The 17,229-nt window shown below is 33.8% G+C and overlaps 1 protein-coding gene across 6 annotated transcripts in view; it reads left to right on the top strand.

Moving 5' to 3' along the window:
* Positions 1-16,989, top strand: part of LOC110101285 — a 24,727-nt gene extending 7,738 nt beyond the window's left edge. For 3 of the 6 annotated variants that reach the window (XM_020829122.2, XM_020829120.2, XM_020829123.2), the window contains 10 exons: positions 1,829-2,018; positions 5,490-5,605; positions 5,829-5,937; positions 6,046-6,085; positions 13,612-13,701; positions 13,807-13,906; positions 14,010-14,149; positions 15,283-15,385; positions 15,612-16,177; positions 16,252-16,989. In XM_020829122.2, coding sequence (XP_020684781.1) covers positions 1,880-2,018; positions 5,490-5,605; positions 5,829-5,937; positions 6,046-6,085; positions 13,612-13,701; positions 13,807-13,906; positions 14,010-14,149; positions 15,283-15,385; positions 15,612-16,177; positions 16,252-16,588 — 1,740 coding nt within the window. In that variant the 5' untranslated portion in view covers positions 1,829-1,879 and the 3' untranslated portion in view covers positions 16,589-16,989. Of the gene's footprint in view, positions 1-736; positions 2,019-5,489; positions 5,606-5,828; positions 5,938-6,045; positions 6,086-13,611; positions 13,702-13,806; positions 13,907-14,009; positions 14,150-15,282; positions 15,386-15,611; positions 16,178-16,251 lie in introns of those variants that run through there. The other 3 variants (XM_028699224.1, XM_028699225.1, XM_028699226.1) reach the window with 3 other exon arrangements.
* Positions 16,990-17,229: the final 240 nt, after the last annotated feature.

A 17,229-nucleotide genomic window follows, 5' to 3' on the forward strand; every position in this document is an offset into this window, starting at 1 on the left:
GTGTGGCGGCGAGCGAGCCGGGGCCGGGGGGGGGGGGGGGGGGAGCCGGCTCGAATAACTGTTAAATTTTTATTATTTTTTTAATCTAGTATAAAACATTGTTAACATGAAATAAATTATTTTCTAATCCCGCCCGCTTAAAAGAAAAAAATCTAATCCCGCCTAAAACACGCTGGGCTCGAGGTGTTGCTGCTCGTGTACAGAAGTTTTACTGGTCTCGAAAATGGTGTGACAGATGGACGCCTGGATTTGAATTTTGAGAGGGAGATTTGACAGAGAGACATTAGTTCTCCTCAGCATTAATGCATTTAATATTAATTTTTTGTCTTTGGGCGGGTGGGAGAAAAGTTGAATCCATATTTTGGGAATCGGGTGAGTGGGAGAAAAAGTTTCATTTGACCTATGCTTTAATATTAAATACTGAAATATTAAATGCACTGCAGCATTTAACATTTAAAATTAAAACTGTATTCAGACTTCGGTAATCGGGCGGGCGGGGCTTGCTTGCGGGAAGCCTAATGCTGGCTCGTCGAGCCGCTCGATAAGCCTGTCGTAGTGCGACGAGTCGAGCTCGAGCTCATCTTTTGAGCTCGACTTGAGCTCGAGTTCGAACTGATTACCTGACCGACGAGCCGAGCTCGATAAGAGCCAAAACTCGACTCGACTTGTTTACACCCCTAATGTGGGTCATATGCATTAATTAAATATTGGAATTAAATCTGAATTTAATTAGAAACTCAAGAAGTTGATTTATCGGTTCTTGAGAAATCTTTTAACTGTCGGTGGACGCTGTTGGCGGAGGAGACCGAAAGGGTTGTTGTTCTTTGGTTGTTCTTTAAGAACAGTGGTTATCTTTTGTTTTGTAAAATCTGGACTAAGGGGGTGTTTTTTAGATATTATTCCAGATTTTTAGGTTTGTTTTTGTATAGGTTTTTTGTATGGCATATGTAGCCATTTGTGTAGCTATTTGTATAGCTTATAGGAGCCTATAAATAGGCTTTAGTTTGTTTTAGGTATTGAGGCCAAGAGAAATAAAGTTTACAGAATTATTTTGGCTCTCCCCTCTCCTCTCTCTATCTCTTGCAAGAAGATCTATCCAGATCTTCCTCCTTGCTTTCAACATAAAGAAATAAAAATATTCGAGCCAATTGTCCAAAAATTTCTTCTTATTCAAAATATATGTGCCTTTCTTAAATGGGTTGGTAAAAATTCATGTCATTTTTTAGGTTTGGTTTAAGAAAGTTACTTTCGATTCCATTTTCTTCATAATCTAAACTAAATGGGTTCAAATTTGATGCATTTGTGTTGCATTACATTAATTTTACGTTATACTCCACATATACGAAATGACTTGTCATCTCCTTTTTGGTTATGTACGATAATTGATGATATCAATTATCACAGTTGTTGATTTTTTATTATATTCCTTCTCTTTTTCAGAATATATTCAAAAAGATTTTTTTTTTTGGCTGCCTCTTCATCAATGCAATATTTCTTTAAATTTTAGTAAATGCTGGATCAAATTTTTTGATAGATCCATACCATTTTTTGAAATGTTTTTCAACTAGATAAAAATTCCAACACCTAGAGCCTTCATGTTATTGTCATCTGTGAAAATATGATTATTATGTTGAAAATGTTAAAAACAAATATTAAAATCCTTGAATCTTCATTCTCTTGAAAGCGTCTGGTTAAATCCCTTAAATACAGTTCTATTAGTGCAGCCAGGAAAGTGATGCTCCAAGAGTAGTTATTTTGAATATTATGAAACTTTTTCTCCAATGCCAATTATGTTATTTGATCGAGCAGCTCTTTAATATGGTTGCAGCATGATTTTGTTACATGAAGTATTACTTTGAGATCTCTTGCTGTGAACAAAATGGAAAAGAAGCAAAAGATTTTGGAATCTCGAAAGAGATTAGACAATGCACTATCGTTGCCGGATCTTGTAAATGAAGATTCTATTGCGTCCCTGGTCAAAGAACAACTTATTCAGTCTTCTTTAAGGAGCAACGGAGGTTAGCTTATTTTTTTAATATTTGCATTTTTTTTCTCCCTTTAATTTTGCTGAAATTTTAGGATCTTGACTTGACTTAGTTGAATTTTTTTTTTTTTGGCTTTTGCTTTTGTATTCCTTTTTATGATTTTTTAATATGATTAATTTTCTCGATTATAAAGATGAAGATTTTTTATTTTCTTTGTTGTTTAATGAAAAAAAAACAAAAGCAAAAAATGCAGGATCTCTTTCTCTATTTGATATTATAAATCTTGGCATCACAAATTGGCGGCTCCTTAAATGTTGTTGTGGTATGTCGTTGATTTGCATGACTGTTTGAATTCTTTTTTCATCAGTAATTAGTCTACGTTGCTGTTGTTTTAACTTTGACATCTATGTTTGAAATATTATCTCCACAAGATTATTTGTATGATTAATATTTTAAGAGATTCATAAATGTCAGCATCAATTTGATAATTCATTATAAAACAATATTATCAGATAGCTCATCAAAAGTTGCATTTTCAAATTGATCATTTGATTCATCATCTATATAAGATATGAATTGTTCATTTTAATATTTAGGCAAGGCATATATAGGCTTAGTTTCTATCAGAAATTTTGGTTAAAATATGTTCTCATTCTCAATTTTAATCTCGAATTCATTCTGACTTTTGATCAATTATATGATAGACTCATTAGCATGATCTATTGTTGATGTGAAACAATATTAGCATGGAGTTACTTAGGGAAATTAAAGAGAGTATATTTAACAAAATAATCCAAAATAAAATTATCACTTATAGCAAAAGATTGATCCTTGGAGTTCTCTGTTTTTAACTTGCTTAGGCAAAGAAGAGCGAAGTCGTTTGACCAAACAATTTAAGAGAATGCAAAGAATAATTGTACGCTACGACAATAAACAAGAATCCACGAGTTAATAATGATAACTTTCACCTTTGGAGTTCATACGCTCAACTAGTCTAGGCTTTAGCGGAAGAAGAGTCTCCACATTAAAACCGAGGTCACTCCGAGGAAGAAGGAGCCTAAGATCGTCGTTCTTGGATAGGTGGCCAGAGAGGTGGAGGAAGGTGGCCGTCCAATGATGATCCAGCGTCCCTTTGACATTTGCTCGTCGATCACGTACACTAAGGTGTAATGGATGCGGTCGATGTAATCTTCAATAGTATCGTCGAAATCGAAGCCCACATCAAAGAACAGTGATTGGAGGATGTCAACTTGATCTTGGTCGTCATGCACAAACCCAAAGTTCCATTCTGGTTCAGTCATGCATTCTTGTCGGGCGGGAAGATGCACAAAAGAAGTGGGAAAAGAGGGGAAGAAGGTGGCGGGTTGGTGGAGGAATGTGGGTTTGGCTTGAGCACTTGAAAAGTTTGAGTAGATAAAACAATTAAGGTCAAAGAGGAGCTCGGGTAGGAGAGAAAAGCCTCATGAGACAAACAATTTCAGTTTTCTGAAATTGCATTAGTGAGGAAACGTGGAGAGGGGAAACTGATTTGAAAAAAAAATCAAAACAATTTCCAAAGGAAGGGGGGGGGGCAGTTTTGTGAGGGATTAAGGGAGTTAATGGGAAGTAATTATTGTAATTGGAGAGAGAGAGGGGCCATTAAGGGGCCGGCCACATGACTAGGAGAGAGGGGCTTGGGTTTTATTGCAATGGGGACCACAAACTTAATCACATATTTCACAAAATCTGAAATAAAATCTCAGATTTCTCAAGGAGAAATAACTTCCTAATATGAGGGCAATCAATTGGATCAATTTGAATTTGAAATTTGAAATTGAAATTCAATTAAATTGATTGCCTAAAATTAAGGAGTTAAATTAGGAAACAAGTAATGGCTCATAAATCATTCAAATTTCAAATTTTGAAATTCAAGGAGGGGGAAGCCGGCGGCTAGAGGAGGGAGGAAGGGGGCGGCCACGGTGTGGAAGGTGGCTTATTTTGAAATTTTATTAAAATAATTTAGCTAAGCTGTTGTTAACAGCAATTTTACATTTTATGGATCAAAGGGGAATGAAGGAATAGAAAAGCGAACTCACAAAATTAGCCAACAGTAGTTTGAAGAAGCTAGTTTGACGGTACCTGTGATTGGGATAAGCTTGACACCCATCAAACTATGTGACACTAGATGCCAAGTGTCTTACAGCAGCTGTGATTTCTAGCATATATTAACTTGTAAAGGATGGTTTGCCTTCAGATTATGTGTAGTAGTTTAAAGGAAGGGACTGTGCCACCACCTTTGAATGACTCTTGACAACCCTAGTTGAAAATATAAGTTGGAAATCTAAAGCGTAGAAAGTCATGCTTTATATGAGTTGTATGGTGTAGTTTTTTTTTCTTTTAGTTTATTTTCTGTAAAATATGTTTATGATATATACAAATCAGATTTGTTATTTAGTAATTTAATTAGTTTGTTAAATATAACTCATTAATGAAGGGTTTCGATTCATCCTATTAAATTTTAATCACCACCTAAGGAGTTTGGAATAATTACCACAATGTGAACCGTTACTTACACTCACTTTGTGTTGTTGTAGTTCCACTATGTTGTTATTCTCGCTGTTTTTCTTATGTTATGTCTTTTGTTGATGTATTTCACATTGTTGTATTTTTGTTTTCTTATTATTGTCCTCCTCTCTATGTTGAAGCACCGTTGTTGTATTTGTATTTGTGTTTTCTTATTATTGTCCTCCTCTCTAAAAGCGACAAGTTATGGCTAAAATCATGGGGTAATAACTATTGTTTCGTGACTTTTTTGGTGTTTTATCTTGCATATCATTGTATGTACATGAAAAAGTTGGAGTAGCTCGAGTGGTAAATAAGATTAGAAAGAGTCTCCCTTAGGAGGTTTAGTCACAAAAAAATTCAGCATTTCGATGACTCGGTTAGGAGAGTAGATGTATTAGATTTGGCTTAGATTGAGAAAGTAGAGGTAAAGCTAAAAAGATTTAGTTAGAAAGTATTATAAATGACAATTTTCTATTTATTTAAATAATAATTTGACTCTTAACATGACACAATAGAGAAAAAGGTTCATTCAGTCGACCCAATGTAGTGGGATAAAGTATTGATGCTGTTGTTGTAGTATCTTGCATATTATAAACTCTAGATTCTAGCCATCATATATCAAGGACATGTACTTGTTTTAAAAGGGTGGATGCCCAATCATGAAATAAATCATTTATCAATTGCCTTTCTTTTTCTTGTAATTTCTTATTGAAACGGAGAATAGGTAAATATGTTATGGTCCCTTATGGAAGTAAAATGGCTTAAGACAGTCTTATATGCAAATTTCGAATTAAAGTTAACTAACAATCCTACTTCCACATTTTGCCTAGCTAGAGTAGATTGCTTCATCGAATGTCAACATACTTAAATATTTTGTGCATGTAGGCAGTAGCAATTACAATGTAAAATATCTTTTTTCTGTATTGTATATATTTTTCAATTTAACTTTTGGTTGGTTAGAAGATGTGGGGAAGATTTTGGAAAACCGCACAACAGAGGTTGCCAATTTTCTTGAGATGTTGAGGAGTGCTTCAGGGACCAGTAACTCTCATTTAAATTTTCAGAAGGATTGGAAGGTAGTCCATTTGTGATAAACATAATTTCTTTCTGTAAAATTTATTTCAACGTTCTTTGCCCATAATTCCTTAACGAAGTTGAACTCATTATTGTAATTCATATGCTTCTGGAGCAATTAATGAGATCCTTTGTGAACTTCGAATCAGGACAAAGCTTTCATTAATATCTTCTTATCCCCAATATTAACTGTGATGGGATTTTTAATGCTCTTCTTTACCCCAGGTAAAACAAGACACCGACCAACTTCGTGTTATGTACTGTGAAGGACTCCATGGCTCTCCATTTCATACTCTACTTGCAGAAGGTTTCGCTGATGGACCCATGGATGTTTGTGAGTGATTTTTTTTTTTTTTTTTTTTTTTTTTTTTTTTGAAAATATCGTGCTTTGAGATTACTCTGAAATCTCCAGAGCTGAAAACAGCATTTTCTATAATTGCAGGTTTGTGTGTCTCATGGGAATCAACTTTGTACAAGAAATGGTGAGTGCCTTGACATAGCAGTTGTTGGTTCTTCATATGTATGTTGTAGCAGTACGTATTAGATAAGCTTGTCCTATGAAATTGCAGATTATCTAGAAGCCTATCATTTAAACTTTTTTTTTCTTGAATGACAGATTCTTCTGCTTGTTATGCTACTTAACTCAGTCCCAATTCTCGTTACCCCCTCTCCCAACACCTCAACTCCCAAAATTCCATATCTTTCCAGCCAACCCTTTTTTAATAACCTAATAGAGATTTGATTTTATTCGTTTTTTGAACTTTAAGTTTGTAACATTAGGTGCCTCAATCTATTTGGTTGATTTATGTCGCACAAATCAAGAAACTAACTGGAGTCCTATTTGTCGGAACAGGACATCAACTGTGTTTTCATCTAATGTTACATCCTTAGCATAGTGTGAATATTTTTCCTACCCATCTAAAATGAATTTTAACTTTTATGGATTTCAATCTATCTCTTGCTAACAAGAGTTTCAAAAGCTATATATGTGGAAATTTGTAAATGATATGTTCAAAGATTTTCGCCTAAATAGAATTCTGAATATATGAAAAAAAAATTTTGATCGAATGGCCTAAATAGAATTCTGAATATATGAAAAAAAATTTTGATCGAATGCTCGTTAGAGCTCACCTTAGTCATGTTATGCCATTTGTTTCTTGGTTTGTTTTTTATGGTTCTCAAGTAGAATGGCAAATCCATATGATGACCAAGCAATGGAAGACGGCTTAAGGAGAATTAATTGTACACCTGCTGAGCATCTCTTCTTAGAAAGCGATGGTAGGCAATTAGGAATGGCCGCTTTTGGAAAAATCTCTAAAGGAGATTGCCACTCTTAAAGACTTTTTTGATATAGGAAAAAACTCGATTTCACTAATTATAGGTAGTTGAAAAACAAAAAATTATTATATTTCACCCTTCTCTCTCTCTCTCTCTCTCTCTCTCTCACACACACACACATACACACAAACACACACACATACACACAAACACACACACATACACCAATTCTCATTTAATCTTATTCCATCTGCAAAAGATAATTTGCTTTGACAATTATGAGGATTAAGCAATCAAATTCTTTCTAGAGTATGCTCCATCAGAGCAAGAATCGGTACATCTTGATTAACTAGTGTTCTAGCTTTTCTATATTTCAACCTAATTGATTGATTTATCCTACCTATTCAAACCTGATTAAATCGCAGCAACAATTTAGTGAGCTTAAAATTCATGACTTAAAAATCAATCAAATAAGTAAAATATCTTCTTAGAAGATTAGATTGTTATAACTATGGATGGTCTACTCTAGTAGGTATTTTGCATAAAAAAATGATAGTTGCTTTTTAAATTAGTTATGATGGAAATTATATGTATTGAGAAAAAGTCCAAAATATTCCTCCAATTATTACTAAGTGGTCAATTTAATCTCAGAATTTTACCATACTCCAATTTAGTCAATTATTTATCAAAAGTTAATACCTTAGTCCCCCTGTTAATAAACTGTTCAAATTGACGAACAGTATTTGCGTTTTGTTGTCTTATAATGTAAGAAGTGTATTTTAGTAAAGAATAATTTATAGTTATAATTATTTTTTAAATTATCATTTATTAAAACTTCTAAATAAATCAATTGTATAAACGATTTAGCACATGTGGGCAGTGTGACTGGAGACGAGCGATCTGATTGCAGAAGAACTAGGGCGCTTGAGCAAATGTCCTTGAAGTTGAAGCAGCAGCGTTACTTGTAGATGAAGTTGTTTGGTGGAAAGATTTAGTAAATCATATCAAGTAAATTTAACTTAAAGCTGCAAATCTAACAAACTCTTATTTTTTTGCGCACCTTTAATCCTATTGATATCTTCTCTAGCAAGCTCCCATTGCAACTTACTCGCTTCCTTATTGTTGTAGGAATCTAGAATTTTAGAAGGAAGAGAAAGTTTTGTATTTAAAATCATTAACATTATTTAATATTAATTAAATAAGATATACTAATAAAAATATTTAAATTAATCTTAATTAATTAAAAAGCTAATTTAAACAAATTAATGTTATTTGTGATTTAATTCAATTATATAGAATTTATTACGTTTAATTAATTTTATAAATTATTTGTTAATTACTAATTAGGAACTAATTATAATTCAATTAACATTAGTATAATTGATTAAACATTTTATTAATTAAAAAGGAAAAAGACCAAAATGATTCCTTGAGTCTTTGTGAAGGATAAAAAATGATCCCCAACTATATTAAGAGACCATTTTGGTCTCTCATGTCTTTAAAAAGAAACCAAAATAGTCTCATAGTGGGACTAAAGAGTTTAGGTACCAAAGTGATCATTTTATATAGCTGGGGATCATTTTGGTCATTCATATAAAGTCAAGAGATAATTTTTGACCTTCTTGCTTAATTAAAATTGTTATTCAATTAAACAAATTAGATATATAGATATCTGTGTTAATTAAGCAATTAAAATAATCTCAATAGTTAATAAAAAGCCTTCTACTTTTTTAGGGCTTTTCTTTTCTCTTCATTGTAAAATGTCAATTTACCATGAAGTAGAATAAAACCAAGTTCTAAAATGAAAAAAAACATATAAGGAACAATTCATTAAGTTTGAAAATAGAGCAATGTAAGAAATGTAACTTCACACTTGCGCTATCTAAAATACCCTTAAATTTAATTTTGTTGTTAACTTTAAATGTGAATTTTGGTCTTAGGGCCAATTTGGATCAATTTTTAATAGTTGATGAACTAAAATGGAGCAGTGTAATAATCTGAGACTAAATTGGTGCTTACGAATAGTCTAAGGACTATTTTAGGCTTTTTATTTATGTTTATTAAATGAACATATAAGGTTATTATGAGAAATAAATTTATGGAACCTTGCATTGTATGCTAATCAATGCTTCGACAGCTCCTCTTCGACATCCAAAAAATTGCCTAATTGTTATTTGTGGATTTGTTAGCATTTCAAAATGGCGTTGGGATAACTATCATCATAAATACAAAGTAAAAATTTTAAAGCAAAATAAAATAGAAGACTAAACTCATCCTCATATTCCCATATCTTATAGTGAAATATACGAGGTTTTCACTTTTACATTGATTTCAACATAATGTTTGTAATCAATGGGTGAAATGAAATCCAAGAATTTCATTGATTCCTCTCGATGAACTTATTAAATGCAAATGCCTAGTACATTTCCTTAACAAAATGTCAAAAATCTTAGATTTGGTCATGGATAAATACCACTGGATGAGACTATTCAAATAAAATTTATATTTAATGGCAATTATCTCTTATATTGTAGTCCCCAAATAAAAATTGATGAAAAATTGAAGCATATTATGAATGTAATAAAAATAATCAAGACTATTAATCTAAGGCAACCATGGTAGCAGAAATTTCCTTGGGAAATCTTCTAGTTGATCTCATGAAAACCCTATAAGAGCTTCAACAGGCACTATCCTATGTGTGGGGAGTGGACAACCAAAGGAAGTGGATTAACAGAGCCATGGGAATCGGTTTATGGGAGGTAGATGGAAGAAAGGTGGGATTCCTACCCTCAATACACGTGGGGAATAATTGTCGACAGAGAAAGTTGGGGTGAAGTAAATGTGAGAAAGTTGAAAATTTAAGGGGAGGATGCCCGTAGGTGGTATACTGGGCGGAGAGATATTTTGCGATGAACGGGTTAATAGAGGAGAAGCTTACAGCTGCAAGGTTATGTTTGGAGGGAAAAGCTCTCTTTTGGTTTCAGTGGAAGGAGACAAGATATCCGATCCGTTCGTGTGAAGAGTTTAAAGATTGCTTGTTAGAATGTTTTCGAGCCATTCAGGAAGGAGTCCTATACGAGCAATTTCTTGCCTTGACTTAGGAGTTATCTGTCATGGAGTATAGGGAGAGATTCGAGTTTTCTGTCGGGGAGATTTAGGGGAATTTTGGAGGCGGTGTGGAGGAAAATTTCATGAAGGGCCTCAAGCCCGATATATGAGGAGACCTCTGTTTGATGAGATCGAGAGGGTTACTAGAGACGATGGAGCTGGCCCATATAGCGGAGGATCGGAGACAGATGGAGAGGAGCAGTAAGAGCGGGGTTGTGGGAGGCTCATAAAGAAGTGCATCGACTTCACTGGCACCGAGGACTCAGACGGTGTCATTTCAGCTGGAAGTACCGAGGGAGAATAGTGTGGGAGTTCACCTTTGGGCCAACTTCAAGTGCCTCATAAAGGTAGAGGTGCAAGACAAGAGCGAAAGGTCTGTACTTTTGCTGTGATGAGAAGTATGCACCCGATCATATCATCGATGGAAGGATCGCAAACTCTAGGTCTTTATGGTTTGCGAGGGGGAGGAGACTGATAGTGAGGGTATTGGGGAGGAAGCGGAGGGGAGTACTTACATTTATATGTGGCGGAAGTGTCCCTTAATTTAGTGGTTGGGTTTACTCCAAGTCGCACCATGAAGGTGAGGAGCAGATTAGGGAGCAACCAATGGTGGTCTTGTTGGATAGCTGGGCTACACATAACTTCGTCTCAAATCAGGTCGTGGACCAATTGGGATTGAAGTTGGTGGATATAGGGAGCTTTGAAGTTATGATTGGAATAGGAAAGGTGGAGACCAGTAAGGGGATATGTAGAGGCTAGTGCTGGCACTCCAGGGCATACATATTGTGGAGGATTATCTTCCCTAGGATTTGAGGAGCATTGATGTGATCCTACTTATGAAATGGTTATAGACGATCGGGGAGATAAAGGTAGATTGAAAATCTCAAACTACAGAGATTCAGGTGGAGGGGAAGAAGGTGGTGCTGCGAGGAGATGCTAGCCTATGCAGAACCATTGTTTCACTCAAAATCATGTTCAAAGAGATACATTGAGCTGATATGTGCTATTTGGTGGAGCTGCATAGCCTGAAGTAAGTCCGAGACTCAAAGCCAGTCGAGGTCCCTGATTGTGTACAATAGCTTCTATAATAATTTTTCTGAGGTTTTTCAGCTGCCTAGCAGATTTACCGACGCCCTGTAAGCTCGAACACAGGTCCTGAACAATGAAATTGTGCTGGAAATGAACATAAATGTATCACTAATTTCTGGAGTCATGGAATTCAACAACCATAACATAATCATAGAGTCTGCTTCATCCCATGCCCCAAAAGTAGGATCTCCTTGTCTTGGTCCTCCGAGAAGGTGGTGAATTTTTCCTTTCCCCTTTAAATAGGTCTTCACAAATTGAGACCACTTTAGGAAGTTCTTTCCATTTAGACGATAGGAAGGTTGCATGCTTTGGAGTTCACCCCGTCCTTGATGCATCATCGACTCCTCAGTTTGGTCAGTGCTCTGTGAGGAATTAATTTCTGACATTATAGTGTTGAATGATAGTAGTTAAGACTATCTATATGACCTTGGTTAGCAATGAAGGCTTCCCGAAAAAAAATTTCCCTTGTCAACAATAAAGGTCAATGATAAGGATTTTCTCCCTCTTTTTTTTAGACTATTTATAGATCTATACATGATATCTTAATGATGAAACAATAAATTACAGATTTAATACATAAAATCCATAATATACTCTTTCCTAAATTATTTCCTTCATTATGGCGTGATCCATGAGAGCTTCCCACGGATTGATTTCTGTGACCATCAGATTCTTTGTACTGGGAATGGTTGGATTTCAGGATTTTAACAAATATCATTGCACTTAGCTCTCAAGGTGCATATTATGATAATATTTTATATAAAATTATAAATATATATATATTTTTAACAAGTTAGCTTACGAGTTAATAAATTAAGTCGAAATTAGTTCAAACTTGTCTTTCTAGCTTATAAAGTGTAGTTTAGAAATATTTATTGAGTTGGCCTATCCAGCTCATGAGTCGGCTTGAGCCATTTACACCTCTAAAGCTTGTGTAGCATGTTATCTACTAGTGCCAGGGATCCATGGGCTGAAGAGTTGCAACATGGAGGAAAAAGAGGAAAAGGGAAACAAGTTTTGGAGAATTTTCATTGAATCCTTTTCAAAATTTCAAACCTATTTATTGTAACTTACAATAGGGAAATATTTCTTATCCATAATTAAACTGCACTATGGAACAAACTCTATCTATAATAACAATCTGGATAAGCTCAAACTTATTTATATCAAAATAAGTTTAAACATTTAACTTCTTTGTTGTAATATGAAATTTGATCCAATAGCTTCACTTCTTGACACTTGATCTCCCTCATTCAATGTTTGATGTGATCACACTAATATATTCCTGACGACATTCTCTTCAATCTCAATAGTATAATTTGAGAATCACTACCATTGACAATTTTCATGGAGAAATCGGGCCATTCAACTTCAACAAATATGATTGCTTTGATTTTTCCAAAATTTGATGCCCAAATAATTAGAAAAATGTCTTGTAGTTTTATTTTAAGTGGAGAATGGGATTGATCTTCTTCTTAATGATTTGATCTCAAATTATATTTTGAAGCTATAATTCTAAAAGAACATGTGTTATTTTAGATTATGAGTGCTCAATTTTGCATTTTTAAGCTGTAAAGCAAAAGTGAACAATAAAGAAGACTGATGATGCCTAAGGAAGATCCTTGTTGATTTATTTTAATTGGAGAATCAGATTGACCATCCTCTTAATGATTTGATCCCAAATCATTTTTAGAAGCTATGCATTCTAAAAGAACGTGTTATTTTAGATTATGAATGCACAATTTAGCATTGTTACATTTGATGGCAAAAGAGATGATAATTTCTTAGGAAATAAGTTTACTAAAGAATTTAAGATTAAAGAATTAAGTAAACTAAATACATATTGAGAATAGAAGTTGCTCATTCGTACCAAGAAATATTCCTCTCAACAAAAATATGCCTTAGATTTACTAAAAAAATAAAAAATTACTGACTCCAAATCTTATGAAAATTCAGTTGAACCAAAACAAAAATTGGATGCAAATGAAGAAGGAAAAGAAGCAGACATGACAATATCAAAGATTTATTTGAAAAATAATTATTTCACACCAATCCTGACATCATGTTTACACTTTACAGTGAGTCTTATCAGTCAATTTTTGTACAAATCTAATGAGTTTCACCTTAAAGTTGCTTATAGATTTGTTAGATAACTTAACATCAAATCCTGGTATCACCCTTAGATTGCAATTCATATGCCTCATCTTCCTTTTCTAATGGCCTGCCCCTCTCGGGATTGTTTTCCTTCTTTTGTAAATATTTCTGATTTATTTTCATTATAAAATTTTTGGAGAAGCCTATATATATTTTCATATTTTGTACATAATCAAACAATAAAATTCAAATTAATTTTTTTCTATTTTTCTACATGCTTATTATTTTTCGTAAGGTGGAGAAAATTGGTTTTTTAAATGATTTCTTAGTTTTTCATATAATTTCCTGTTCACAAAATGGAATGTGAACTGACCAATTTTTATTTTATGGTGCGTGAATAATTTTTTCCCATCTATTCTAACTGAATCTTCTTTTTTAGGTGGCCACAATACAATGTTCCAACATTCAAAATTATTGCATCCTTATGCTTGCAGAAAGTTCGAATTGGTGAAGAAATTTCATTAATAAGGCAGGTTCTCTTTTATTGATTTATAGAATCATAAAGGCCATATTTTATGTGTTCTTGCTCATCTTTTCTGGTCCTAACTTTCACTTGTATCAAATTCCAAGAAAGGGTGAAGGTTCCTTGGCCAGTCTCAGACAGAGAGGCTATTGTGCACTACTTTGAAATTGAGTACTTCAAAGAAGATCTCATCCTTGTACTCATAAAGACGGTAAATTTCATGTTTTCTAGGTTTATGTTCAGTTGATTTATTGTTTCTCTAGTCGGTGAACTTTGCCTGAGAAAAGCTAACATTATTTTCTAAAATTGCTTAGCTTTCAGACACGGAGCATATAGATGCAGATAGTCATGGTTTCAATGGAGACGGAATCCCTCAAGCTAAAGATACAATACGGATAGATTTAGTGGGCGGCTTTGTTTTGCAAAAGGTTGAAAGTAATAGATGCTACTTTCGGTAGGTCATGGAAAAGCTTAAGCTGTCCAAGTTTCCCTTGTTCATGAAAAATTTGTTTTTATTTGTTTCTCTAAATAGTTGAACAAATTTATACTAATTTTTTATACTTGATATATTAATGAACAAGCTTGAGCAATGACCATCTTGTTCATTTTTTGTTCGTATCATTCATTATTTAACAATGAGTTAATTGTTTATTTGATGTCCTATTTTATACTCTTATATCAATATTCTATCTTTTGCACTTCAAATATTGTGTATATTATTAAACATGATAGAAATATTAAATAAATAGTTAGATATATAGATTACAATCTCTTTTGAAGAAATATTTGAACTTCACCAAACAGCATAAATAATAATTGATGAATCATGTCACGTTTGATTAAAACTTGTAAATCCACTATTTCCTAATTATAAAGTTATATGCTTAAATTAACATCAAATGTAATTAGTTTGAACTCATCAAAGGTGGATTATGGTTCGGAACTCTATGCGTCTATAACAAAGTAACTAAACTAGTTTAAACATAATTTTGAAGCTCAGTTCAAACTTGATGATGAAATAATCAACAAACTTGAAAAACACAATGCCTTTAAAATTTATTCTTTTGAATAATTCATTTTCTCTCATGTTGTTATATTTATAAAATGCCAAAAATTTTCATAAAATCACACAACTTTATGCCTGCAATCTCTAACATCTAAAAACCCTCAAGAAAATGATAAATATGCATTACAAGAGTGCTATAGGAATTTTAGGCTGTAAGTTTTAACATTTGGGCATGTGTCATCAACAAACTACAACAATGTGATTGGTTGCATCATGAGTTGCAACCAATCTTGGTTTAAGTGAAAATATATCCTTCAAAATCATCTTTATTTGTGACTTTTTTTATTGGATAATCGGATCTCCTCTTAGTGCTTGATTCATTAACTCTCTCGTTTTCTTAGTGCATCAGGAGCATGCAATGCATTGTTTTTTTTGTTTTTTTTTTCCAATTGTAATTTTATCATGAGAATTAACTTGTCAATTCCCTTTCAGTTTCAGGTTTTAATTTGAGTTATGAAATCTGATTCATTTGTTTTGGTTTTTAGTTTTCACTTTTGAAAAATGATGATGAAACTTTTTAGGGCAATATTCAATTTCGATATCAAGTTGGAGTTGATACCCCCATCACTTATAAACTTCATATCAAGGCAGCTTTTAGGCAACGGACACAAGCTTTATCAGAAGGTTTTGTTTCTATTCTTTCAACTTTAATTTATGAATTTTATCAATCAGCATGACTAAACCTTAAGGCTCAGACAATAATCAACACCATTTCCATTCAAATAGTCCATATCTTCCCTCTGATCTTCTAGACATCTATAACTGGGTGTATTTTTTAATAGAATCTCTAATTCAAAATTTTACTTAGATTGAATTGACTGGCGCATGAAATGATATTTGCTAATTTCAGGCGGTTGGATCTGTGGCAACCATCGATGAGGACTATCGGCTGGCATTGCAAGGACCATTATATGCTCGGATTCGTCAACAGTTGCACTCGGACATCAGACCTGCAACATCTTCAGAAGATTTGGAGAAAGAAAAACTCGCACTCCTCGATGAACACAAAGCTGACGCACCTGGGAAGGATAATCTCATAAAAGCAGGAACTTTGGTTCCTGAGATCACTGAAGAAGATACTGAGCCAAAGGAAGATACTGAAGCGAAGAACCATATTGCAAATGGCTCATCAGAAAATATGATTGCTAACAAACAGGGGATCTCAACCCAAGAAAAAGCTTCCATCAGCCCAGAAGTTGAACATGCTCTTGACATACTAGACCAAGTTATTTCTATGGTAAGAGGCCAATCAATTGGCCTTCAAAATTTCCATAAGCCCTCTTTGGTTGGAGAGGACTTCCCTGTTTCAGAACTAGGTGCTAAGGCTGGCCTTCTCAATAATGAAGATTTGGCAGAAAGTAGTAACAGCAAGCTTAAGTTAAACATTGAAGGCAGTCCACACACAGATGATCACAGGTTAGTCCAACAATGCCATTGATGCTAATAATAGAATACTTATATTATACTGAATTGTACTCTGATCTTCACAGACAAGACAATAAGAATTCTTCGATTATAGAAGCTGATCATCATCACATCGTGCTTTCGTCAGGGAAAGAGAGATTTTCAGATTCGGTGAACTCAAAAACGATGGAATCAAGAATCAATTTCCATGAGAACTTAACCTCAAAAGCTTCAGTTAGAATGACGCAACTATCAACGCTGGATAGTACCGGCAAAGTGTGTGATGAAGAGAGTATAAAGGCTAATGGATTTTACAGCAGCAATGGTCCCCTTAATGGCAAGACCAAGACCATGACCAAGACCAAGAAGAAGAGGAAGAAGCTAACTCTCTGTTGCTTGAGCCCAAGCTTCATCTCAGATTGAGAAGACTGGAGAATAACTGGAATATTAGTTGTTAAATAGCTTGAAAAATATTAATTAAAGTTCTTATTAGCCTTTTAAAAAAAAGGATCTCAGTGAATGATCCTTCTGGATTTAGATATACAGGTTTGCTATGCAAAATTTAAGACTTCCATGATCCTAAAGATTGAAGGAAAAGTAGAAGAGAATTATGAAATTCTGTAGTATCCGAAAGTAACAAGTAGAAATGAAAGGAGAGCAGACCGCTTGTTGCGAATATACAGACATTTTTTTATAGGATTTTATTCAGCTTGTAATTTGATCAAATTATTCTCAACTTTTGTACTCTTACCACTTCATATTTTACAGTGGATCTTCAAAGCAACTAATATTACCATTGCTATTTCAAGCTTCTTCCTTGTGTACATATCCGCTCCTTCTGCTCTTGTATTCTTCTAGTATAGCCCTTTAGCATTGTATATTTTCTTATGAAATTAGTTCACAATGTTGTCAATTTCTTCACCCACCAAAAGATTTTGTGGTTGCTGTAAGCTCATTTGCAGTCACAATTCCTCCAGTATATCATTGTGAATGAATAGTTGGAGAAATTATTACGTGCGGTTTTCATATACTGTCCAGAGGTGAATCAGAATGTGACAAATCAT

Source organism: Dendrobium catenatum, unplaced genomic scaffold (assembly GCF_001605985.2).
Source record: "Dendrobium catenatum unplaced genomic scaffold, ASM160598v2 fragScaff_scaffold_1220, whole genome shotgun sequence".
In the NCBI taxonomy this organism is placed as follows: Eukaryota; Viridiplantae; Streptophyta; class Magnoliopsida; order Asparagales; family Orchidaceae; genus Dendrobium; species Dendrobium catenatum.